Source organism: Hippopotamus amphibius, chromosome 9, assembly GCF_030028045.1.
Source record: "Hippopotamus amphibius kiboko isolate mHipAmp2 chromosome 9, mHipAmp2.hap2, whole genome shotgun sequence".
Classification (NCBI taxonomy): domain Eukaryota; kingdom Metazoa; phylum Chordata; class Mammalia; order Artiodactyla; family Hippopotamidae; genus Hippopotamus; species Hippopotamus amphibius.
This window is the reverse complement of record NC_080194.1, coordinates 142,862,172-142,886,894: the sequence shown is the minus strand read 5'-3', so window position 1 is coordinate 142,886,894 and position 24,723 is coordinate 142,862,172. Positions and strand designations below refer to the sequence as shown.

The window sequence follows — 24,723 nt, the reverse complement described above, 5'->3', positions numbered from 1 at the left end:
AATCTACCTCTGCTGTTGTGGCCGAAGTGAGTCTTGTAGATGAAATATAACTGGGTCCTGTGTTTGTATCCACGCTGTCAATCTTTATCTTCTAATTGGTGCGTTTAGATCGTTTACATTAAAAGTAATTACTGATTGGCTGGGGCTTAAATCTGCCCCTTCATTGCACGTCCCCTGTCCATCCCCTCTGCTCCTAACTCCTCTGTTCCTCTCCTCTTGCTTTCCGATGGGTCAAATGGACATTTTCCAGAATCTCATTCTGTAGTGTTTTGAGTCTGCTGCACTGTACATACTTCTCAGTGGTGGCTGGAGGTGTTAAAATACACACGTGACTTGGCTTCCTGGTGCAGACGTCCTCCCCTCCTCACTTTAAAGTCAGAATGGGCTTGTGCGTTTCTCCCACGTGTGCTCAAACACCACCATCACGGGGCGTTACAGATTTTCAACCTTGAGTGTGATTTCAGAAAAATGCGAGGATGGTCTCATGCTTCTCCCTATTTTTGACCTCTTCTGTTGTTCTTTCCCCTTGGAAATTCCAACCTTTCCTCTGTTACCATTTCCCTCCTACTCGGAAGGCTTCCTTAGACATTCATTAAGGGTAGGTCTGCTGGTGACAAATTCTCTTAGTTTCACTTTTGTCTGAGGATGTCTTGATTTTCCTTTCATCCCTGAAGGATATTTTCACTGGCTGACAGTTCTTTTCTGTCAGAACTTGAAAAATGTACACTTCGTCGTGGCTTCCGCAGTTCAGATGAAAAACTCTCTGTCACTCAGATCTGTGTCCCCGTAGATGCTACAGTGTTTTTCTCCAGCTTCTTTCAAGATTTTTCCTTTGTGTTTAATTTTCAGAAGGTTAATTAGCACATATCACGGTGTGGATTTCTCTGGTTTTATACCGTGAGGGGTTCACTTAGTTTCTTCAATCTGTAGTTTTGTGCCCTTCACCAGACTTGGGGAATTTTCAGTCATTACTTCTTAAGGTATTTTCCCAGCCCCAATCCCTTTCTCCCTTCCTCACCGCAGGCCCCTGAGGCTCCATTCCGCTTGTTTTCATGGGGCTCTGGGGAGGCAATTTCTTTGATCTGCCCTTGAGTTCACGACTCTCTCCCATCTGCAGTCGGCTGTGAGCGCAGCCAGTGAGCTTTCTATTCTGGTTACTGTATTTTTCAGGTGTATCATTTCTGTTTGGTTCTTTTTTTTTAAAATGAGTAATTTTTATTTCTTGGTTGAGGTTTACAATTTTTCCATTTGTTTACAGAGGCCATGTGACTGTTTGCGGAAGCATTTTTGCGATGCTGCTTGAACATCCCCATCGGGTAATTCCACCATCCGAGCCATGCGGTGTTGGTGTCTGTTGACTGTCTGTTCTTGCTCATGTAACAGCTGCTTCCTGGTAGGATAACGGTTTTACTGCACTGCGGACACGCCAAGCATTATGCTGCGAGACCTCATCCTCTTTAAGCTGCCCCTGGCGGCAGCCACCCAGCTCAGGTGCGGTGCCTGGTTCAGGGGGAGGTGGAGGCCCTGCTGACACGATGCCACAAAAGCAGGCCCTGCTGACGGGCAGCGCCAGCTGGGCTCCCCGCTGGCCCACCGGCACCAGGGTTGGGGAACAAGGGCCGCGCCACAGCTCCAGGCTGGAAGCAGAGCTCTGTACCAAGCCTCTGACCCGGGTCGGTGGGAGGAGGGGTGAGCAGCCCTGCCACCGCGCTCTGGCTCCAATGCTGCCCGTGCTGCTCTGGCCCAGCCCTGCCGACACTCCGTGGGCACTGCCTGCTCTACTCAGAGCTGGGGGTCACCGTGAGCTCCGCTGGCCCAGTGACATGGCCGGGTGGGCCTGGGTGCTGGTGTTGTGGGGCAGGGGCAGGAAGGGGACAGGTTTTCCCTGGGCGGTTGGCTAAAGTGGGGCGGTGCTGTCAGAAGGGCTTCCCCTCGCTGGGGAAGGCGTTCCCGGGAGCCGTGTGCGTGTGTATGCCTGTGTGTGTGTCTGTGTGCGTGTGCGTGCACGTGCGTGTTGCTGGTCCAGACACAGGCAGCTGGGACAGCTCGGGCGCTTGCCGAGTCGCGGGTCCTCGAGGCCCCCGCGCCTCCACTTCCCAGGTCCCCCTCGCTTGCTGTGCTGGGCAGGGCTCTGGGTCGTAGGAGGAGGACCTGGGCGCAATGCGGCTGCTCCGTGTGACCAGAACCAGAATTTAAAAACCTTTCTAGAATTCAGCACCTGTACATCCTCTTGTGCATTTCATCTTACGTGTCTCTCCCCTGTCTTTGAAGAAGACTGGAGATTCATTTCCTTGAGAGAGAAGACAGCAGGTCTCCGGGCAGAAGGATACCAGGCAGAGGGCAAAGTGGCCTGGATCGACAGGGGACCGTGGGGATGGCTCCACAGGGACACTGAGCCTTCCCAGTCCTGTCCCCAGCTCCGTGCCCAGAAGCTGGCAGCCCAACCTCCAGACAGGAGTCTTCCTCACAGACAGGACCCAGACGCTAGTCCCGAGGGCTCCCGTGAAATGGCCATGTGCGACCTGGTGAAGCCGCAGGCATGGGGTCCACCAAGCCCAGGGTGGGTGCAGGAGCTGCTCGGTGCCCCCACCTCGGGAGCAGACAGCCGGGACCACCAGGGCCTCGGGGGAGCACCAGCAGGAGACCCACGCCCACGCCAGCACACGGGCAGAAAGAAAGCGACTTACAGGAAACAGGCAGCGCGGGCGGAAGAAAACCGCAGACAGTCCCATTATTAACATCGAAGAGTCAGTGAACACACTCTGTATATAAAAGAATATTCGAAGAACAACAACGGTACAGGAAAATTCTCAGGAAACTAAGAGCACAACAGCGGAAATAAAATAATAACAGGCTGATAAATTTGAGAAAATTTTACAGAAAGTAGAACCAAAAGATGGAATATAGGATCAAAAATGTTTTTATAACAGAAAGAATTCTGAAAGCTCAACATCCAAATAACAGTTTCAGAAAGCAGCAGCAGAGAAAAGGGAAGAGAAGAAACGACCGATGGAAAATTCCAGACATGTCCCAAGAGCTGGAGGGTGTGAGATGCGAGACTAGAGGCCGCTATCCAGCAGGAGGCGGAGGGCGGGCCTCCAGAGCGCGTCACAGTGATGTTTCAGCACACCGGATGGCAGACGGCTGTGCCGTCCTTGAGAGAAGGCACGAGGCAGGCCCGGACCCAGACCCCAGAGGCTCTGCTCCGGGGGAGGCCACCCCTCCCGCCCGCCACAGGGTCGATGCAAGGAGTGGAGAGATGGGGTCGCGGCCCCAGCTCCACCTGCAGCGCTTGGGGGAGACGCCCCCATTGCTGCTGGCAGCCGGGCAGCCAGGGCCTGACTTTGGTTGTGGGGCTGTGCTCACGGGGGTGTCTGCAGCCCAGGCGGAGGAGTCTTGCTGACAGATCAATGGGCTTCCTCCTGATGGAGCTGGGCATGGCGGGGAGGGCCAGGGGTGAGGCTGCCAAGGCTTCCCCGATCAAATCTGAGAATGCCCGTGGCGGCTCCCCTCCGGACAAAGCCCTGGGCCCGGGAGCATCAGGGTCTGGCAGTGGCCTCAGCCCGGCCACGGCCACCTTTCAAAAGGCCTCCCTCACTACGGTCTACAGGCCCAGGCCCAAGGAGGCAGGCCTTGCGTCAAGGCCTGGGTCGTGGGTGGAGACTGTGAAGCCGTGTCCCCGTCTGGCTGCGCCCACTCCCAGGGCTTGACCCACCGCTCGGCGCACTCAGAGGCAGAGGCCTGTCCCCTGATCGAGGTGCTGCAAGACCGAAAGCAGGGTGCTCAGCAAGGACCTTTCCGTCAAAGTCTCCAAAGAAAGAATAACAGGGACCTCCCTGGGGGCGCAGCGGTGAAGAATCCACCTGACAACGCAGGGGACACGGGTTCGAGCCCTGGTCCAGGAAGATCCCACATGCCGTGGAGCAACGAAGCCTGCGAGCCACAACTACTGAGCCCATACGCCACAACTACTGAAGCCCGCGTGCCTAGAGCCCGTGCTCCACAACAAGAGAAGCCACCACACTGAGAAGCCCGCGCACCACAACGAAGGCCCAACACAGCCAATAAGTAAATAAATAAATTCATTAAAAAAGAATAAAAGAATAACAAGAGCCTAGCCCCTAGCAGCCTGGAAGCGGTGTGGGTGGGGCCCAGCGCCCACCTTAGGGGGAGGGGGGGTCTCCAGTGCCTCCAAGGCCAGTGCCCCCGAGCCCCGGAAGCAGGGGCCTCCGCGTGCTGGAACGGGCCTGCTGGGGGGACCCAGGCGGCAGTGAGGCCCTGGGGGACTGGGGACGAGCAGGGCTGGCGCAGACACGGGGGTCTCTGGACACGGAGTCTCTGCAGCCGCGAAGTCCACAGACAGCACTTGAGATCTGCCAGAGCTGCCTCCTGACAGCAGAGAAGTGAGAGCCCAGATCTGTTCCAGCCGAGAGGGCCCTTCAGCGGCGGCCACTTCCGTCTCTCCTGAAGCTTCCCCACGGTTCTCTTCCTCAAGAGCGAGATGCTTTAAAACGTCACGTGTATACACTTAACATGTCACGCATTATTTACCATATTACATATATTTCACACACGTGTAATTAACGCACAGCCGGTCTACCGGTGCATGTGACAAAGGCACAGCTGTGCCAAACCCCATCCTCACCCCCGTCCTGGGGGAAGAATGGGCTCCCAGGCACCCCTGGTGGGCAGGGCCACCCCTGGGCCCCAGGCTCCCCCTGACCAGCCAGATTTGCAGTGAGGGCTGCAGGCCCGTAGAGGCCGCGGGGTGGGGTGGGGTGGGGTGGGGTGGGCGGCAGACCGTCGGGTTCAGTTTTCCTCCACACCAATCCCTTTGGAAAACCTGCTCCTGGCTCAGCGGATTTTAGGAGAGGTTTGCAGGAAAAGCACTTCCCGCTCCGTGGAAGGAGGGGCAGACGAGGGAGACGGAAGCTGCCTAGGTTTGCATTCAGAGGGGAGCTCCCCTAAAGTCCTTGTCACCCTCCCAACCACAAGGGGGTGACAAGGATGCCTGTCCTCAGGGTGGGGCCCCAGGCGGCTTCCCAGGAAAGCCGAGGAGGCCCCCAGCTGCGTGGAGGACACTGGCCCCCACAGGCACTGCCATGCGACTTGGGAAACCAAGGCACAGGGACGACAGGGTTCCTGACAGCTCAGCGGGGGCGTCCCGTCGCGGACAAGGTGGGGGGAACACAGCAAAGCAAGAGGCGCGTGGGACAGGCGGCCGCCCAGCGTGGGGAGGTGCGGAGAGCATCGTGGAGGGGTCGCCCGGAGGACCCTCATCCCCGCAGCGTGAAGGGCGGGTCCGGCAGCAAAGGTTCAGCAGGCGCTGACCGGTGCCCCCTCTGCACACGACAGCTGGGGATGCTTTTAAGCTCAAATGTCACTCCTTTGTGCTGAAACCTTGGACGGCTTCCCGATGCCCATGGGAACGCGGCCACGAGCCTTCCCAGGGCCTCACACGTGACCTCAGCCCCGCACACGGGCACCCACCTGGGAGCCCCCCAGACCCGCTCAGGTGCTCCTGCCGCACTTCCCACCGCCTGTCGTCACACATGCACGACCACAGGTGACGCAGAGCCAGGCCCCTCCAAGCAGCGCCGTGACAGGGGCGGTCTGCTGGGCGCTGGGACCGTGGGAGGCCTGGCTATCAGCGCCACCCGAGGAGGCCACTGGGCAAAGGCCAAACCCGGCGGGGGCGGGGGGGGGGGGAGCACCGAGGAGCCAGGCAGGAGCAGCCCCCGGGATGGGACGGGAGGGGACAGGACGTACCTGAGCGAGCTCGCCTCCTCCCTGGAGAACAGGAAGCTCTGCTCGGCGGGGCCCGCCTGGGACGTCAGCATCTTCAGCTCCATCTCCAGCTACAAGGAAACACAGGAGTGGGCTCAGCCCGGACCACGGGCCCCAGGAGCCCGGAGGCATACCCATTTCCCTGCGGGGAGGAGACCCTCTCCCCGGGCCCATCCTCCGCCAGGCCTCCTGCAACACAGCTTCTCTCTGTGTTTTAGTTTTTGTCTCGGAGACACAGTCACATGGGGGTTTGTGGAGGGGAAACACGAAAATCCAGGGGCGGGGGCGCGGCAGGCGGAGAACACATCTGAACGCACCAGCGCATTGAGCAGTTCTGACAGTCTTGGTATTTATTTTGCGACTTCAGATTTTTCTAAAGGATGTCAGGCAACACACAGACCGCCTGGAAGGGAACGTGGAACTTAAGCTGCTCTAACACACGGGGCGGGGGGCGCGAGCCGGAGAAGACTCCTGCCGTGGACCGGGGAGGAGCAGGAACGGGGCGGGCGGGACAGCAGGGCGGACCCCGGGCCAAGGGCAGAGCTCTCACCCACAGCCGCGCCCACTGCCCTGGGCTCCCAAGGCCCCGATGAGACACCATGTGTGGAAGGACGCGCCAGCTGGCTGCAGGCACAGCACCACTGTCCTCACACCGGGCTCCGGCCGCTCTCCGGTCCACCCTCGGGGCCGCCCATCCCCCACCAGCCCCGTCCCCTGGCGTGCGGGCCACTGGGAGGAGAGAGGGTTGTCACCCAGCTCGGCTGGTCCTGGCTTGCACGCGGCCACCCGCCTCCACCCCTCGGCCCTCGTGCGCTGCCCGCCACCAGCACCCGGGGACTCCTGCTCTGCCTGCTGGTCGGCTGTGACCTGGTGTCCCAGAGAGAGACCCTTAACCTCCCGTCCAGTTCTCCGCCAAGCCCATGAGGGACAGGTGACCCCAGGAAGCATCCTCGCATGCCCCCTCCAGCCAGAGGCGCCAGCCGGGGACGAGGCGGCCGGGCCCGAGGCTGGCTCTGTGGCTGTGGCTTCACCACCGTCCAGGCTGCATGGCTGACGACCTACCCCTTAACCCGGGGTGGCCAGGACCTCCCAACTCCCAACCCAGCACCTGACCTGCATGGGTGGGAAAGGGGTCGTGGCAGACACGCAAGGACGCCCACCTCCGGGCAGGGGGGGGGAGGGGCACGGCCCGACCGCCTGCCCTCCCGCCTAAGCGGACCAGCCGACGCCTGCTGTGCTTCTTCCTGAAAACATTCCCTCCAGGCCATTCCCCGAAAGGTCCTCCTCCGGGGACAGCCTCACTCAGGAATTCTCGGGCCCCAAACATCAGGTCTTCGTGATGTCCCAATCAGTCATCAGGTCCCCCAAACACAGCAGTGCACGCCCGGGAGCCCCACCCCTGCGGGCCGGAGCAGAGACCAAGCACAAGCACCCGCGGATCCGCTCCTGAAACAGCCCGCCTCCCCGCCTCCCCCGCAGCGCTAGCTGACCCCCCCAGGGGTGGTGGCGCGATGGCCCACTTCACGGCAAGCACCAAAGACGCCCGGCCACCGTGGTGTCACACGTGGAACAAAGCCCATGTGTACCCCCCACAGGACGTCTGCACGTCCAGTGCCCCCGCCCTCGACCTCAGAAGCCTGGGGCTCCACGAAGCTCCTCCCAGGAACCAAGCTGTCCCGACGCATGGACGCCGTCCTGCCACTCGCCCGAGTGTCCAGGCCCGTCGCTCCTCTCTGACGCCACCCGGACCTCCTACCTGGCAGCCGGTGGGTGGGCGCCCAGGAAGCCCCCACCCTCGCTGCGTCCGTCCTCACGGCCGCCGTCAGAGACCAGCAGAGACGCGGACCTCGCCGGGCCAGCAAGATCCTCTCCTGGGGGACACAGGGCCCGACAGTCCAGTTTGGGCTGGTCTCTCTCTCTCTTTGGGGGCTGGGCTGACCTCCTGAGCGGAGCAGAGGCAGATCCCTCAGCTACCACGTGCCCCCACGGCAGAGCACAACGGTGGCCTCTCCCAGAGACGCACGGTCCTGCTGCCCGGCTCCGGGTGCCAGGCTCCGCCCGAGGCCCGGCCGAGGTGCAGCCTCAGGAGCCAAGGCTCAGGCGTCGCATACACATGGGCGCACACGGACAGGTTCTCTCCCACCTGGCCCCGTCCCCTCCTCTGGCCGGCATCTCCCGGGCTCAGCTCCCCGTTCACCAGCTAAAAGGTCGATGCTCTTCCCTTCTTTTACATATGTTTGTTGTTACAAAAGTGGAAGGTTTCTTATACCTTGTTTTGTAGGTTGATTTTTTTCACTTCACATGTACACTTGAAGCTATTTCAAGACCAGCGCAGAGGTTCCCAGTTCACTGCCACGGCTCCCGGAACCGCACGGACGGCCACCCTCCTGCCGACCGACGTCTGACCCACCTCCCGCCCGGCAGCTCAGACACGCTGGTCCCCACGGCGTGAGCTGACCCGCGGGACGAGCGCTCGGAGCTGCACATCTGCTGGCAGTTCCAGCCGGTGTCACCACAGCCCTGGAACTGTGACCGTGCAACACACAGCACGGCCAGTCTACTGAGGCTGGGCTGTGGCGAAGGACGGGCCAGTGCTCATACTGCAGGGCGCCCAGCGCGGGGCCAGGCAAGGAGCGCAAAGGCCCCGAACCCCCGGGGGTTGTCAGGGAAGGGATTTTCAGGACACGGTCAGGGTGGTCAGCTGGTGGCGAGGTGGCTGGGAGTCAGCGTCCCCGACCTTCTGGTTCCAGCTGGTCTGGGGCCCACATCCTGGCGGTCAGCACGCAGCTAACGTCCTCCCCCCGGCGGGGGTCTTCACGTCTGCAAAACAACTCACGGACGTGGCCCAGGGTATCACCTGGAGCCCCTGAGGAGGAACCAGAGATCCTTGACGTCCCTCTACAGCTAAACTCTTATTGTTATTTTGTCTTGCTTGGCTGTTTTCTCTTGTCTTCGTGTTTTCTCACTTTTCTAATTAAATATGCTCTTTGGAATCCGGGGATGGCCTAGAGCAGGGGTCCTCAACCCCCAGGGCAGCGGTCCCTGGCCCTTTAGGAACCAGGCTGCACAGCAGGATGTGAGGGGCGGGCGAGCGCGTGAAGCTTCATGTGCCGCCCCCCTCCCATCGCCCCCATCACCACCTGAACCATCACTATGCCGCCCCCACGCCCGTCGGGGGAAAAACTGTCTTCCATGAAACCAGTCCCTGGTGCCAGAAAGGCTGGAGACGGCTGGCCCAGGTGGCTAAAGGTCTTTCACTGACCAGAGACAGGGGACCTGGCAGGGGGAAGGGGGTGGGTGTCTGTCCCCAGGAAGGCCCGAAGGGTCCTGCTGGGTTGCAGGCTAGGGGCCCAGATGTCCCTGCTTCAGTACAGAGAGGCTCACTGTCCCCTAGGAACTCACTCACTGACCTCCTGTTTGTAACTGGGTCTGCTTCTGACGTTCTCTTCTGTCAAATCCTGGGATCCTTTCTTTCCATCCCCCTGCCCCCATATTAAAATAAAACCCAAACAACCCTTTTTCACAAATCCAGGGGACGTAGAAGGTGAAGCCGCACCTCCCAAGACTCAGCCATGTGCGGAGCTGGCACATCCTTCTTGACCCGCAGGCCCGTCCGGGGCCCTTGTCTTTCCACCTCTCACTGTTGCTCTTGTCTAACTTGTTGTTTCTGTAGATACAGGACCTGTCACATTTCTGCACGTTAATTTTGTCGTCTGCCCATTTCCTAGGGTCTCAGGTTGACTGCGATGCTGTCAGTGACCGTCTCGTCCAATCACGCCCCCCTTGCCCCCCCAGCACTGGCACCTGGACCGCCTCCTCTTGTCTCACGGTGATGACTAGTGTGTCCAGGATACGCAGGTACAGTTCTAACAACATCCTCGACTTGTTCGTGGCTTCACTGGAACTCATCTAGCATCTTCTTATTCACTTGTGTGACAGTGTTCGGTTGAGATAGGTACATTTTTTTGTGCTGAGCAATTACCCATACGTCTATATTTTATTAGGAGATCTCAAGACTGATTGTTGGATTTTGTCAAGCGGCTTTTCAGCAAATATGGAGAAGACCTCCTATGAGCTGAAAGCCTAGAAGCGGAGCAGCAGACCCGTCCTGCCTCCAAGTCTCATCCTGACGCGCGTGCACACACCAGCACAGGCGGGAGGCTCTGTAGCTGCGAGTGTCAGTACAACGCTCGCCTCCCCAGAGCCTTCCTCCTCTCGGTGCCTCAGACAGTGCATGCAGTGTGGATGGCACCTGACCTGAAGCAGGGTTTCCCTGTGAAACAGACTCACTTCGATGCCTTTCCGTCTCTTCCTTTTTGTTGGGGGAGGGCAGGAAAAGCTGTTTTTTTTTGCAAGTTGGTAATAACTGGCCTGTTTGAAATTTCTCTCTCTTCTGGAGTCAGTACTGATAGGTTATATTTTCCTAGAAAACTATACATTTCATTCAGATTTTTATTTTAAATGGAGTTGTGACATAATTCATGACTTTTTATAGAATTCATATAGACCTCATAATTCTTCCTAGGTTTATCTCTTACTTTTATTTTTATTTATCTTCCTTACTATTGAGGTGAAGCTTGCACACAGGGCAGCGCACACCTCGTGTGTCCAGCTCAGTGACTCTGCTGGTCTGCAGCTGGGGAACCACGTCCAGGTCAGGGACTTCGGTGCCCAGGACACGCTCTCCTGCCCCCCACCCCCAAGTCAGTAACTCCAAGCTAATTACTCTTATTTCTTATTTTGGGTAGTGATGCTTTCTATTAAATTTTTACTAGGATTGTGAATAATTAATATGTTTTACTGGTTTGCTTTCAAAGCACAGGCATTTGGATTTATTTGTTATTTCCTACCATTTTTCACTTTCTCATTAACTTCTGCTTGGATCTTTACAAATTCCTACTTTTGCCTTTGCTAAGGTTTACTGTTTTCCAAGTTCTTGAATTGGGTATTTAATCCATATATATTCGCTCTTTCTTGTTCAATAACATAAATATTTCAACCTGTGATTTTACTTCTGAGCACTGCTCTAGCTGTTTCCAATGGGCTCTGAAGATTTTCTGTTAAGACTATTTTCTAGATTTCTGTGCACTTTTGAGTTGTGTTTTCTCCTTGACCCAAGAATTGTTTAAGACAGGTTTCTTGTTCTGTTTCTTTTTTGTTTGTTTGTTTTTACTTTTTTTTAGTTTCCAAGTCCTAGGAGCTTCTTCTTTTCTTGGTTGTGTTCTTAAAGTTCAAATTTCACCACCTTGTGACCAGAGAAAGCCACTGGTCCTAGCTCTGCCTATTTCAATTTATAAAGGTCTTCTTTATCACCTAATACATGGTTAATTTTTGTTACTGTTTTCCATGAACCCGTATTAAAAAAGTGTTCTTTAGTTTCAGGGTTAAGGGTCGGGTGTGTGTGTCTGTCTCTCTCTATACATATCTATCACAGATCTTTCATTTCTTCCTACTACTTATTTGCCCACTTGCTCTAATGTGGATTAAGAAAATAATTCTGCTACTACTGGTGTCCTTGATAACGTCCCGTTGAAGCTCTCCTCTTTCTTAGCTTTTCTGAACACTGATGGTACGTTAGCTGACCCTCAGATTCTCATCTGCAGGTTTATTACTGAAAAGCACCTATCCTGTTTCCTGCAGCGCATCTTGGCTTGAACTGAAATCCCACTGCAATCAAGATCACAACCTCTACTTTCTAGGTGTACAATAGCCCGCCCGCCTTTGCATCCTGTTGTCCTACTTTTCTTGGCTTTACTTGGTAATCCAAACGGAAAGTCTTTCCCTTTTAACGGGAGAATTTAGCTCGTTTATATTTTGATATAACATCTGGGTTTACTTCTGGGTCTGTTATATGATTTTGTTTTCTATTTCATAACTCGGAATGATTTCATTCTATGGCTTTTTTGTCTTGTTTGCCTTTCTGTGTGAAATTTTCTTGATACTTAGGTTTATATTTTTCCCTAGTGGTTGCTTTTATAATCCTGACTTTGTGTAACACCTACATCTCATTTCCAGCAGTTCCTGTTAACTTACTGCACCAAGTACCCGACTAGTCAAACACAGCATCCTTCATAGTGCTCACCTTTCTTCACTTAAACACACTTCTCCTTGGTTTCATCTTTAAACATACGTCTTACTCTTCAGCTTATGATGATGGGAAAACCAATGTTCTTATGTTTTCCAGCATCTTCTTCCTTCCCAGGTACCTAATTGACTACATCAACCCTAAGTCAGCAGCATGTAGACCGTTTACACTGCACGTAGGCTTTACCCTTCCAAGCAGACAGACTAAACTCCCACTGCGGGTCCTGCCGGCATTTGCTCTCGCTTCCTGGCCCCTGACCCGGCTTCTTCTCTGGCTCCGGCTTCCTCTGCTCTTCTGGCCTGGCCGCCCCTCCCCTCTCAGGGCGCCTGCACTCTGTCCCAGCTTCATGGATTCTACCTGATTGCTGAGTTGTATTTCCTGGCAAAATGTTCAGGTACAATTCTCATCCACTCAATGTCAATTTTTTTTAATGTGAAATTTTTCCTGTTATTTGTTTTTCTGAAAAATTTTTGGTTTTATGAAATTGTGTGATGCTGCCTCTGTTAGTCATCATCGATGGTGAGGTTTTTATTCAATCCAGCTCTGTGCAAAGGCTCATACCCAGGAAAGCTCAGGCGTCTTCTCTGACGTCAAATCCCATCAGAGGATTTGGTGTGAGTTCCGTCTGCCTTCACTGCTTCCCCTGGCAAAAGTGAGAAGGCCGTGCGCTTCCCCAGAAGAGCAAACACCCGGCCTTCCTCCTCCTGCTTGCACTGCAGCTGCGCCCACCCCACTGCCCCGCGGGTGCCCTCGCTGGGGACAGCTGCTCCGGGTGCTGCCCCACCAGCCTCAGCCCGCAGCGCCTTCCCGGCGCACACCTCTCCTCACTCCGGGCTGGGGCCGTCCTCCTCCTCTTTGGAGGCTGGGGTTTTAGCTGTGTTTCTGCCAAGTTTAAGTTTGCCTTTTTGGCTTTCACTCTTCATGGTATTTTCAGATGGTTTCCAGGAAGGAAGGGAGAAATGCTGCCTTGCACACAGTGTTCAAAGCAAAACCCAAGCCCTTCTAGTCTGACTTGTAACCTTGGACCCGTAACTAATGTGCTTTCAGCTTTATCACACTCATACCCGTACACACATGCTACATGTGGCCAGGCCCCCTCCCCGGCCCCCCAGGTGTCTCAGGGCTGGACCCAGCTGTGGCTGGAGGCACGAGGGTTGGCACCAGCTGCCCGGGCGCAGGAAGCAGAGAAGGGAGCACGAGAAACACATCCATGTTGCGGTCTACTACCACCTATTTCATGCTTCACTGAGAACAATCTGTATCTGAAGTTTGTTTTTAAAAAAAGAACACACGGCCTAATTGGACTGTCTCTTCTGAGAGGTGCTGCTCAATGACTGCAGGCCACGAAGTCCCACTGCGGAGCCCGGAGCCCGTGCGACAGCAGACTTCCCTCCCGCTGGACAGGACCCTGAAGGAGAGCATTTCCCGGGGGCTGTCTGCACCCGAAGCCCACGCTGCAGCCTGAGAGAGCCGCCTCCTCCCTGAAGACCTCCCCCATCATTGCCGAATCTCATCTCCGTAACGAAGCACACATTATCATAAATAACTTTCCTTTTGTTTTCTCTTTGTCTTCTACGTAGATGCTACTGACTATTGATATTTATAAAACCTTGTGGGGACGGGCAAGGAAGGGGACTGGACAAAGCCTCTGCTACCAGAGGGTGCTGGGTCTCGGGCCAGCATCACTGGTGGCCAGGCCACATGCAGGGAGCAAAGCCACCAGGGCCTGAATCTCCCTCCTGCTCAATTCTGTCCCCTGGGGAAGAGCCTCGGGGGCAGCACCTGCAAAGGCCCCCCGACTGGCTGAGGCGAAGGCCTTCCCTCCACTCAGGACACCTGCCACAGCGGCCCCTCTAGCCACTCCACGTCTGCATGGCTGTCGAGGACCTGAGGGCCCTCGACGGCAGGTTCCCCTCGGAGGGACGCTCTGGGTCGACCTGGAGCCTCCATCTGTGGCAGGGTCGGGTTGCAGGGCAACATCTGCAACTAGAAATGAACCAAGACTGTGCCCGGGGGAGATGGGGCTGTGCATGCACCGGTGCATGAATGTCCTCCCGGGACGCGAAGGTCTGGCTCCAGGAGAGGTGAGAGCAGGTGTGCAGGAAGGGGGCTGCCACGTGGAGGAGTCGCACGTAGCGGGACCCGGACCCAGAGGGCAAAGGCGTGGAGGCACGACACCAGGAACGTAGGAAACGTGCGAGGGTTCAGCAACTTCAGTTCCGTTTGCTGATTCTTACAAACCTCTGTGCTGGGGCCACTCTAAGGCGGCGGCACCTTCTGGAGGACGTGCCCGGCGCTCCAGGGGGACCAGGGGGAGAGCAGGGACAGGACCCCCGCCAGCCGGGCTGCCTGCAGGCTTCGCGTGTCCCAAGCATCAGACCCGCCCCTGGGCCCACCCCTGCCACCTCTCCTCGTGCCCCACCCCGGGACAGGGAGACAGGCCACCGTGTGAGCAGACCCCTGTGCCTCTTCGCCTGGCCCAGCGTTCCCCCCGAGGCCTGGGCCAGTGGCTGTGCCCTTCCCGCCTCCTCTCCCACCGCAGAGCCGGCGACGGTGCTTCCGGCCGAGACAGAGCCTGGGATGCGACGGAACACCGCCCCCGTCCCCGGAGCGGACCGTGCCTGGCGGGCAACAGGCCACACGCCCAGCCCACCATGTGGGGAGAGTCCAGGGTGCAGCACAAGCCAGGAGGAGGGCGAAGCCAGGCACCCGGGAGGTGAGGCAGCCGGAGCCCGGGCTGTGGGTGTGCAGGGGGCCCTCGAGGACCCAGCAAACCGACTGCACACGTGGGAGGAAAAGGGCCCTCAGGCCAAGGACTGAACCAGCAAGGAAGGACAAGAGGGACCAGCGCCTGCTTCCTGCAGGCAGCCTGGCGTCGCCGGGTCACAGGCAGAGCGCTGCTCCAGGACAGCCCGGGCTCCGCGGGGACCGGCCTCCCACGCCGCACGAGGAGCCTCACTTGCGGTGTCATAAGGCTTTAATGCTAAAGATCCTCGAGGCAAGCTCACTGGTACAGCACGACCTTTAAGTGGAGACCGTGAACTTCAGTTTAATTCGAGAGGATGCAGCACTCGTGCCCGGGGCAGGTACCCAATCCCACGAAGCAACAACCAGCGTGGGGAGCAGGGGACATGCTCCCCTCCCCTGACAGCCATCCCAGCTGACAGGGTGGCTGCTAAACACGAGAGCAAGGGTGCTCCCACACGCGTCCCACCACCAGGGCCGGCCGCCGTCAGGCCCCAGGGCCCCACCGGGCAGGACTCCCGGAGAAGAGAGGATGCGGAGCTCAGACGGGGCATCTCAGTCAAAGGCCACCATTCCGCTCAGCTCTGGGCCTGGGAGGCACCCAGCAAGGCCTCCAGAGGGGCTGCCGCTTCCTGGGGAGGGGGGCAGGGTCTGAACAGACTCCCCTCGTCCGTTCGCATCCCAGCCTGGAGGTTCACGCCAGGTGCAGCAGGCCACAGGCAGCCCCCGTGGCTCACCCAGCGGCTGAGCTGAGCTGGGACACACCTTCGTGAGGCTCAGCTGGAGGGCATGCCCAGGCTGAACGTCCACCCTAGAAGGCCACTTCTCAAGTCCACACATTTGCTAAGAAAGAGAATTCTCACGAAATTCCTGGGGACCAGGCAGCTGGAGAGACAGTGCAGGGCAGCTCAGCTGCAGGTGCAGGGACGCGGAGAGCGCGACATGCCTTGGCGAACAGGAGGGAGGCCGTGAAGACGCTGTGAACTCACCAGCCAGTGAGCAGCAGATCAACGCCCCCCAGTAAGGAAGCGGGAGCCGGGGAAGTGCTGCGCCAGAGAGGGTCCCTGCAGAGCCGCGGGGCATCTCTGGGACACAAAACAGCCAAGCCGAGAGCCGGCTGAGGGTGAGACGGCCCCTGTGGAGCTATGCCCGTAAGTTTAGCAGATAAATTAGCCAGTTTCTGTTTGTGGCTGTGACAGTGTCGGGGGTGGGACCCTTTGGGGTTTTCAGCGTCCACGTCCGCAGTGCCCACCTTCCCCCGACCCCGGGTCACACGGGGCGGTGGAGCTGGCAGCAGAGTGGAAAAGCGACGTGCAGGTAACAGGAAGGATGAAGTGCCCGGGGATAAACCTAAGAGATGTGCCACACCTCTTAGACGGAAACGGCCAAACTCAAGTGAGGGCGTGAGCGAAGCTGTGCACACGCAGCTGCGTGGCGCTCCGAGCAGAATGGGAAGGACTGCCTGGGGGGAGCCGGCGCCGCCTGTGGGAACCTGTCCACGCAGCGGGAGTCCAACAGGAGGCCCACCCAGCCCTCGTGGGCAAGCTCTAGGCCTTACCTGGCACAGAGGATGGGAGAACACCTAAGAAAACGTGACAAAGAAAATGATAAAAGGTCACGCTGTGTCTGGCGGGAAGCCACGCGGAGGCCCCGTGACAGCAGCCATGAGCTGTGCTGTCCAGGGACAGCGGGCGCTCCCCACGCGCGCCCAGGCCAGCAACGCGCTGCCACCTCCGTACCACCTCCTCAGGCTGTGTCTCTAAGAGGCAGGCAGGGCCTCACAAGGCAATAGGTTAAATCACCAGCATTTTCTGATGAGATCTTTGCAAACTGAGCAAACCCGAAAGACTGGGTGCCCAGACTGGGAGGCCCTGGGGATGCACTGCCTTCCTCTGTGTCCCGTCCAGGGACTCCGCACACACTTCATCACCGCGTTCTGGTGCCTGGGCCTGGGTGAGCCTGGAGCCCAACCCAACAGGACAACCGGCCTCAGGAGGCACGTGGAGCCCAGGTCCTCTCGCCGGTCTGGGCCCCGCTGGTTATCTGCCAGCTCGCGGCGCCTCCCTCCACACTGGCCACCTCGCGGGGCAGGACTGAAATGAGATACGCCCGTCAGGGCACGCCTGTGCCCAGCACTCGGCCAACAGTGGCCGCAGCTTCAGGATCGAAACCACGCCTGTGACACGGACAAGAGCGGTGGCGGCGCTGATGGCCACAGTTCTCTCATGCACACGCGGGTGGGTGACAGTGTGTCTGCCACGATGGGGCAGCAGCAGACACCACTGGAAGGAACGTTTCGCTCCATCCTGGGGGGGAGGCCGGCTCTGCGGGACTGGAGAGGCATCCCGGGAGGAGGGGGCAGCATGAAGAAGGACATGGAAGGGCGAGAACAGGTGATGTGCTCAGAGGCAGCAAGGTGCGGGGCGGGGGGAGGGAACGGGGCGCTGATGGGCAGGAAGCAAAGACGTCCGCGTGGGAGGGTGGGGGGTGGGGGGTGCCTGCCGGCCACACGTCGCAGGCAGAGGACAGGCTCAGTCCCGGACGTGGTGCTCCGTAAACACCCACGGCATCCAACAGACCTGCCCCAAACAGGAGAGGCATTTAACGCCGCCCTCCCCAGCCTCGCATGGGTGCTCACTTTCCTCCCCAGGGAGAAGCCTCGACCTGAGACACGAGGGCCTCCAGGAGGGTGGCCTCCGCGGGGCCAGTGGGAGAAAGGGGGCCCACCTTGGAGAACCAGCAGTTCCAGCTCCACCAACACGTCCCTAAACAGCTTGGGTCTTTTCAAACGCACAAACTCACGCCTCCGCTCAAGGCTTCTGAGGAATCAGCGTTTCTCTCAGGGTTAAGGAGGGGAAGGCAGGGTCTGGGGTGGAAGAGAGGCACAGAGGCTCCGGGGCAGGGGGTCCAGGGCTGGGGGAGGCCCACTCCTCACGGTCCCAGTGGGCACCTCCTCCTCCGAGCCCGACCGACCCTCCCTCCAAGGACAAGGTCTCTAGTCGTGCAGGACGGATCCAGGACATGAAATGAGTCACAGAATCGGAAGGTGTTTCTCGTAATTCACGGGAAGGCAGTGGGCTTCGCTGGTGGCCTGTGGTGAGGCCGGCCCCCGGCGGTGGGCACACAAAGGGCAGGGCCGCCAGCGCTGAACAGTGGGGGCTCCCACCGCCGCTCCCGGTGACGCACCAGCCCCCAACGCTGCCGGCAACAAGGACGTGGTGTCAGCGGGGCCCGCCGGTGGGCACAGCCCCTGGCAGGGCCTCAAACGGTCTTGCCACCGTCCCTGCGATCCAGGCTCCAGCCCCTAGAGGCAGAGCGAGCGCTGCTGGTGCTTCGTGGAAGGCAAGCCCGGGGCCTGCACTCCTGGACCGCCTGGCGGCGCCGTCCTCGGGTGCCGCAGTCCAGCTGCAACGTGCTTGTCCCCGGGCGGCACGCGTGGCCGGGACCGCAGCGCCCGCGGAGGCGGTCAGCCCGGCCGGCCCTGTCCGGACACAGCGTTTCCGGGAGGAGCCCTGGGAGGCGGGTGGCGGGGCGAGCAGGCACGACCCGCTGGGCCGTGGGGGGCCGGCCCCCAGAACCAGAAGACACGTCTCCAGGCCTCACTCCCTGAAGTTATGAAGTATTAGAGCACTTTTTACAACCAGAATCAAACCACTCCTTTCTCTGGCCACAGCCGGCCAGACCTAATGAGGGCGAGGCAAGTCGATGATATGACGACGGGAGACGTCTTCCCCTGTGATGTTAATCGCGTTTAAAGAAAAAGGCATGAATCGTACTCACCCTTACAAATTAGCACGGTTTGCTCATTATTAACAAAAAGTCAACCTGTCTTTGTCTTGTCATCTGCAGTTAGCTAAAGATGCTCAAATTTTTCTTTTCTGTTTCTTCTCTCCTTTCCTACCTAGGGAACGGACTCTGCCCCAGAAGACAGCAGGTCAGGGAGCTGCAGGCGGGAGATGGTCCAGGAGCCGTCCTGGACAGAGGGCCTGGCGGTGCAGTCAGCGGCCCCTGGGTACAGACTTCTCGCGGTCCAGACCCAGAGGAACCCGCCCTCCTAGTACCAGAGATGCCCCGGCAGCACCAAGGTCATCCCTGGAATGGGGGGGAGGGTTGACTGCGGCCCCCCAGTCTCACAATGCTCTGCAGGCCACTGTGCCCCTCCTCAGCCTCTCACGCCTCCACCCCCTCGGGGGTTTACGTCCGCGCAGAAACCTCCCCTGACCAAACGCGTGCATTTCCGGGGTAATCCCACTCCCTCAACACTGACTACGGGCCGTCAGGCTCCGGCCGCCAGCCCTGCCCCGGGGTGCCCGGCATCTATCTGCTCGGGGCTGCAGGATCCCCCCGGACCCAGTTCTGGAGGGAGAGCGGAGGCTCACGCGCTCCCAGAGGGAGCCAGCCCACCTGCACTCTGGCCCCGGGGCACTGCCATTTCTCACTTTCCCTTTAACTGGGAAGGAGAAGAGGGAAGTGACGTAAACAACATGAAATACGCTGAAGATTAGACAATCAAAGGCAGCGATTAAAAACCCGTCTGAGGAGACAGCTACAGTCCAGGTCCAAAAACAAGTGCAAGGAGCCCACAGTGCCCCACGAGCGCACACGAGGGCCCCCAGCACCTCCTCTGGGCGCGGCTGAGTCACGCCCACCTGCCCCTGTGCAGGCCAGCACCACTGGGACAAGGCACGTTTCATCTAAAGCTCCCCGTGGAGAACGGTCCCCAAAGGTCGCCCAGCGGTCTGGGGGAGGCCCTTGTGCCAGTTTGGGGGCACCAGGCCTACGGGAAGCTCTCCACCCTGGCGGACATCAGACTTGCGCAAGGAGATGTGAAATAACGTCCCTGCCTGCGCACGCCCCGCAAGTGCGAATCTAATTGGTCTAGAGGAGGGACCAGGTATCAGGAGTTCAAAGCCCCTGGGAACAGAAACAGCCCCTCTATGGGTAGAGAATAAGAAACAGCTGGCAGGCACACAGCCCCGCGGCCCCGTGGCCCTCGGGCACCCCCGAGAGGAGGGGCAGCAGCCCCTGCTGCCCAGCGCCCACCCGGCCTGAGGGCCGGAGCGGGGGGGCCGAGCACAGCAGGGTCTGTCCTCCCCGCTCCCCGGGAAGCAGCCGGCTCCCGTCCAAAAGCCCAGGGCCACGGAGAGGCTGGCTCCCGGCCAAGGCACCCGCTCCAAGGCGTGCTGGTCTCTCAGCCTGACGTGCAGGTGCTTACGCGCTTCAGCGCTGCCTCCTCCCGCCTCGGGCACAGCCCGGAAACAAGGCCCGCGGGCACATGCCAACGCACCCGGGCACACGCCAATGCACCCGGGCACACGCCAACGCAGGCTGGCGCCGAGGCGGGAGACACGGAAGGTGGGTCCTGGGCCTCGCTGAGAGGACGCGTCCGTCAAGGACACCCCACCCCAGCCATCCCCTGGCGGCCCCGAAGTCAAAGTCGGTGGACGAGGAGGAAGCACCGACCCCCTCCCTGGGTATCGCAGTCCCATGCCCCCTCCCTATAGGCCTCTCCCCCACACGCGGCAGGCTGTCTTCCCATTTCCAGGGCTTCCGTGGGGCCAGACACGCTCCCTGCCTCCCCAGGAAACAGCTCTCGGAGGCTCACGGACCACATTCCACCAGCAGGCCGCTTGCGGCTCCTTTCACAGCTCCCCTCACCACGTGACCCAGGGTCCCTCACCGGACAGGTCCCGCTCCGGCTCTCGATGGAACCGCCCCCCGGGACAGACATCTGGGCCCGGACCAGCCGGGTGGGGCTCGCCCTAGGGCTCTGCCTTCTGGGTACCGACACCCCATCCCGAGGTGGTGAGTACACCCAGGTACTTCCTGGCCTTGACTTGGGGGCTCCAGACCCCTAGGCCCCTGAAACCCAACATCCAACAGCGTCTCAGACCCCTACATTTCCCTCCACACCCCCACGCCCCGACTCTCCCCTCCCACCCCACCCCCGATTCCTCGCCCAGGCCTTGTCCCCACCTGCCACGCCCCCCACCCTGACCCCGCCTCACGAGGGGCCCCGGCTGACAGGAAGGGTTGGCAGCAGCGTGACAGCTGTGGGGCTGCCACTCCGTGGACAGAGCAAATTCCAGGGTGTGTCCCTTCCACCCGCGGCCACCGCTCTGCGCACGCCCAGCAGAGGTGGGGGCTGGGCAGCGCGGACGCTGAGACAGGAGCGTGACCCCGGGGTGAGTCCCAGCACTACGGCCGCCTCCGGGCGCCCCCAGCCTGGCTGGCACGTGGCCTGGGCAGAGCGCCCCCCACCCCCCCCGTGGCCTTCCTGTGCCCTGGGGACTCCGTCCCCACAGCGCCCAGACCAGGGGCCGCTGCGGCTCACAGTGCGTACAGGACGAGGAGGTTGAAAGCCAAGCCCCTCCGTCCCCCAGTGGGGGGTGAGGAGCCTCCAGGCGGCGCAGCGCTGGCCGGGGTCACGGGGCCGCGCCTGCACGCACCCAGGCGGGGGCTCCCCCGGCCGCACGGAGGGCGGTGGACGTGGTCTGACGTGAGCAGTCAGACACATGGACGGCAGAGACATACACGTGCTGCGTGGCAACCACGCGAGGCCGGAGGGCCCTGTGCTCGGTCTGCACACACCGCGAGGTGGTGCCCTGTGGACGACACGGGGCCTGCGAGGGTCCCCACGGCTCGGGCGGCGGTGACCTCAGGGCAGGAGACGCACCACCGTCCCCACCTTAGCGCAGGCTGGGGGTGTGGGGGCTGTAGTCTGTCCTGGGGGGGTGGGGGGGGCAGGACTTGACTGCCAAGCACCTCCCCCCACCCCGAAGCAACAGCATCTCCGAGGACAAGGACCACGGCCAACGGGGCCCACACGCCTGTGCCTGCGGGCAGGTCCCAACGGTCCCGGGCACCCGGGCCCTGGGCTCCCCCTGTGGCCACAGGGCCACCGACCAGGCGCGTGCCTCAGGGACTCACCATGTCAGCTCTCTGTTTCTGGCCTCCCAGCTCCTCCAGGGCCTGTGACAGCTGAGCCTTCAAGACAAGACAGAAAGTGGGTCAGTGGGCTCGCTCTTCCCGGGGCCAAAGGGACCCCACACCCCTACCTCTACCGCACCCACTGCTGCCGGGGGAGCCCTCGAATTTCCACTGTTCGGAAGGAGGGACAGCGGGAACATAAGGGCCAAGCCCACCCCAAGCCTGCTGCCTGAAGGTGAGAGAGATGTGGGGTGGAGTTTCGGTGCTCCTGGTAAGAGGCCGGGGATGGGGCCACGGTCCAGGAGACAGGCTCTGACCAACTACAGCGTTCCCCAGAGGTGACCAGGACGGGGGCGGGACACAGTCGTCACAAAGAGCCGGCAGGAGCCACCTCTACCCAGAGGACTGCGGTACGGGGTAACGGGGACCACTGGGGGCTGGTGATGCCCGTGTCTCCGTCTGTGTGATGCTTCCGAAGTGTGCACTTGTGTGTGTGTGTGTCATACTTCAGTGATAAAGCACATTTAAAACATACATGTGCTAGCACCCTGGAGGACAAATCAGGGAGAAAGGGAGGGCGGTTCTGCTACAGAAAAGGAAGAGGATTCTAAGTGCAGGGAGCACACCATCGTGGTAGACGACCCGCGTGTGCGGGTCCCAAGGGGAGGGCTGAGTGGACACATGCGACGGCCTCCGCGCCTGAGACCCTAAGAGTGAGTGCAGGAGGGCCCTCGGCTGGGTGGGGGAGGGGGCCTCGACAAAGCCCAGCAGGCAGAGAGGCAGGGTTCCAGAAGGATGGACGAGAGAGGGCAGGTGGCGGCGGAGGAGCCCCGCACGGGGTGGGGGTGGGAGGAGCGTCGTGGGAGCTCCCTGACCAGGGACGTGGGGCACCTGGCGGCACCCAAGGAGAGGATCTGCCGCTGGGGGAGGAGCCCCGTAAGAGCCCATACAGGGGCCTCCCAGGAGCAGAGGACGAGGATGGGGTGGCAGAGCGGGCGCCCGGTAACGTAACGTTCACACAACGTCCTGGAGCGAAGCTCAGGGAGGAACGTGAACACAGCACAGCCTCTGCACGGGCGCGGCGAGACCAGGGCCACCGCAGCTTCCAGGGCTCCAGGGACAAGATGAGGCAACAGGCGCCAGGTGTAGCCTCCCTCCTGAGCCCACCAGACACCAGACTACACCCCTGAAGCAGGGGTTTCCTGGCACCCTCGAGGTGCAGGCAGCACAGAACTCGGATCTGCGGGAAGGAACCATGGGCGGCGCGGCCCCCACCGCGCTCGCTCACAAGCCCCACGCGCGCCCCCGGGCCACGGGCAGAACCCAGCGGGCTGGACGCGGCGGGACAGAGCACGGGAGGGGGACGGTGTGAACAGACGCCCCTCCAGGGAGACGTACACGCGAAGCCGCTCCCCGCCTCGGACGCCCCGCCCTGGAAGCGGGCCTCACGTACCCCCGGGGACCCTTCCTGAGCCCTTGCCGCCCGGGCCGCCGCCTCACCTGGGAGAGGAGGGCCGGGAACTGGCGGTCGCCCATCTGGCACTCCCTCCGCACCCAGAGGGGTCCCGAGCTGGCGACTAGGAGACCCTGCAGGGCGAGCCTTAAACGGGGGCTCAGCCTGCGTGAGGACACGGGGCGCAGCGGGCTGGGGGGCCGTCAGCCGCTCCTCACGGATGCTCACGTGACTGAGGCTGGGGCGCCTCCCGAAGCGACACGAACCCTCACGGCCACGCCCCGTCCCCGGCCGGGATGGGTGCAGAGGAGCTGGGAGGGCAGGCACGGGCAGGGGGCACAGGAGGAAGGGAACTGGCCGTCCCGGGGCAGCACACCCGGGAGCAGACCGGGGGGGGGGGGGGGGGGGGGGGGCGTGACCGCAGGGCTGCGCCCAGACGGCCGAGGGTGGCATCGAGGTCTGGCACGGTTACGTTTATCTCCAAGTGAGAACTGCTGCTGAAGACCCAACGCCCGCCAGCGCAGGACCCAGGCGCAGTGGAGAAGAAGCCGCCCCCGCGAAGCCCAAGGTCACAGGTCACAGGTCAGGTGGACAGAATGAGACCAGAGTCTCAGGCCCCCTGCCTTTCGGCTCCACTTCACACACAGGCCGGTGACAAACTGTAAAGAGCAAGGAGGCGAGGACGCCGGCCAGCTGACAGGCGCCCGTCCGGGCGGCGGCCCTGAGGGGCAGGGAGGTCTGCCCCGTGTGACCTGCGGCAGAGGCCTGGGCTGTGGGCGCCCCGAGGCGCCGGGGCGGTTTCCAGCCGTCCTCCCCTCACAGAACAGGGATTCAGACAACCACCCACACACCAGAGCAGCAAAGATCAACAAAACTAGCAACTGTGTTTTTTTGTTTGTTTGTTTAAAGATAAACAAACAAAATTGACACATTTTTAAGCTAACCTAAGAAAAAAGATAAAACTCAAGATCAGAAATGAAAGAGAAGGGGACGTCCCTGGTGGCACTGGTTAAGAATCCGCCTGCCAATGCAGGGGACACAGGTTCCATCCTTGCTCCAGGAAGATCCTACATACCGCGGAGCAACTAAGCCCGTGAGCCATAACTACTGAGCCTGCACTCTAGAGCCTGAGAGCCACAACCACTGAGCCCATGCTCCACAAGAGAAGCCATCGCACTGCGAAGCCTGTGCACCACAACAAAGAGTAGCCCCCACTGGCCGCAACTAGAGAAAGCCTACACACAGCAACAAAGGCCCAATGCAGCCAAAAAATTAAAAATTAAAAAAAAAAAGAAAAAGAAGACATCACAAAGGATGCCATAAAAACACAAAGATTGAAGAACTACTGTGATCAACATTATACACCAGAAAACTGGACAACCTTGATGGAAAGAAACTCCTGGAAACACTCGCGCCAGTGAGGAGCTGAAAGCTGTTCCCCTGAGATCAGGAACAAAGCGAGGATGCCCACTCACCACGCACAGTCAACACAGTACTGAAGTCCTCGCCAGAGCAATCAGGCGAGAAAAAGAAAGAAGAGGTATCCAAACAGGAAAGGAAGAGAGAAAACTGTCTCTGCAGATGATATGCTCTTATATACAGAAAACCCTAAAAATCCCACCAGAAAACTGTTAGAACTAATGAACAAATTCAGTAAAGTTGCAGTAAATAAAATCAACATAGAAAAATAAGTTGCATTTCTATACACTAACAGTGAACCATC

General features: G+C 59.7%; 1 protein-coding gene across 11 annotated transcripts in view; it reads right to left on the bottom strand.

Annotated features, from left to right (window-relative positions):
• Nucleotides 1-24,723, bottom strand: part of MAD1L1 (mitotic arrest deficient 1 like 1) — a 352,049-nt gene that overhangs the window by 141,220 nt on the left and 186,106 nt on the right. For all 11 annotated transcript variants that reach the window (XM_057695706.1, XM_057695713.1, XM_057695708.1 and 8 more), the window contains 2 exons: nucleotides 21,548-21,604; nucleotides 5,770-5,858 (listed from right to left, as the gene is read on the bottom strand). In XM_057695706.1, the coding sequence (XP_057551689.1) occupies nucleotides 5,770-5,858; nucleotides 21,548-21,604 (146 nt within the window). The remainder of the gene's footprint in view (nucleotides 1-5,769; nucleotides 5,859-21,547; nucleotides 21,605-24,723) is intronic.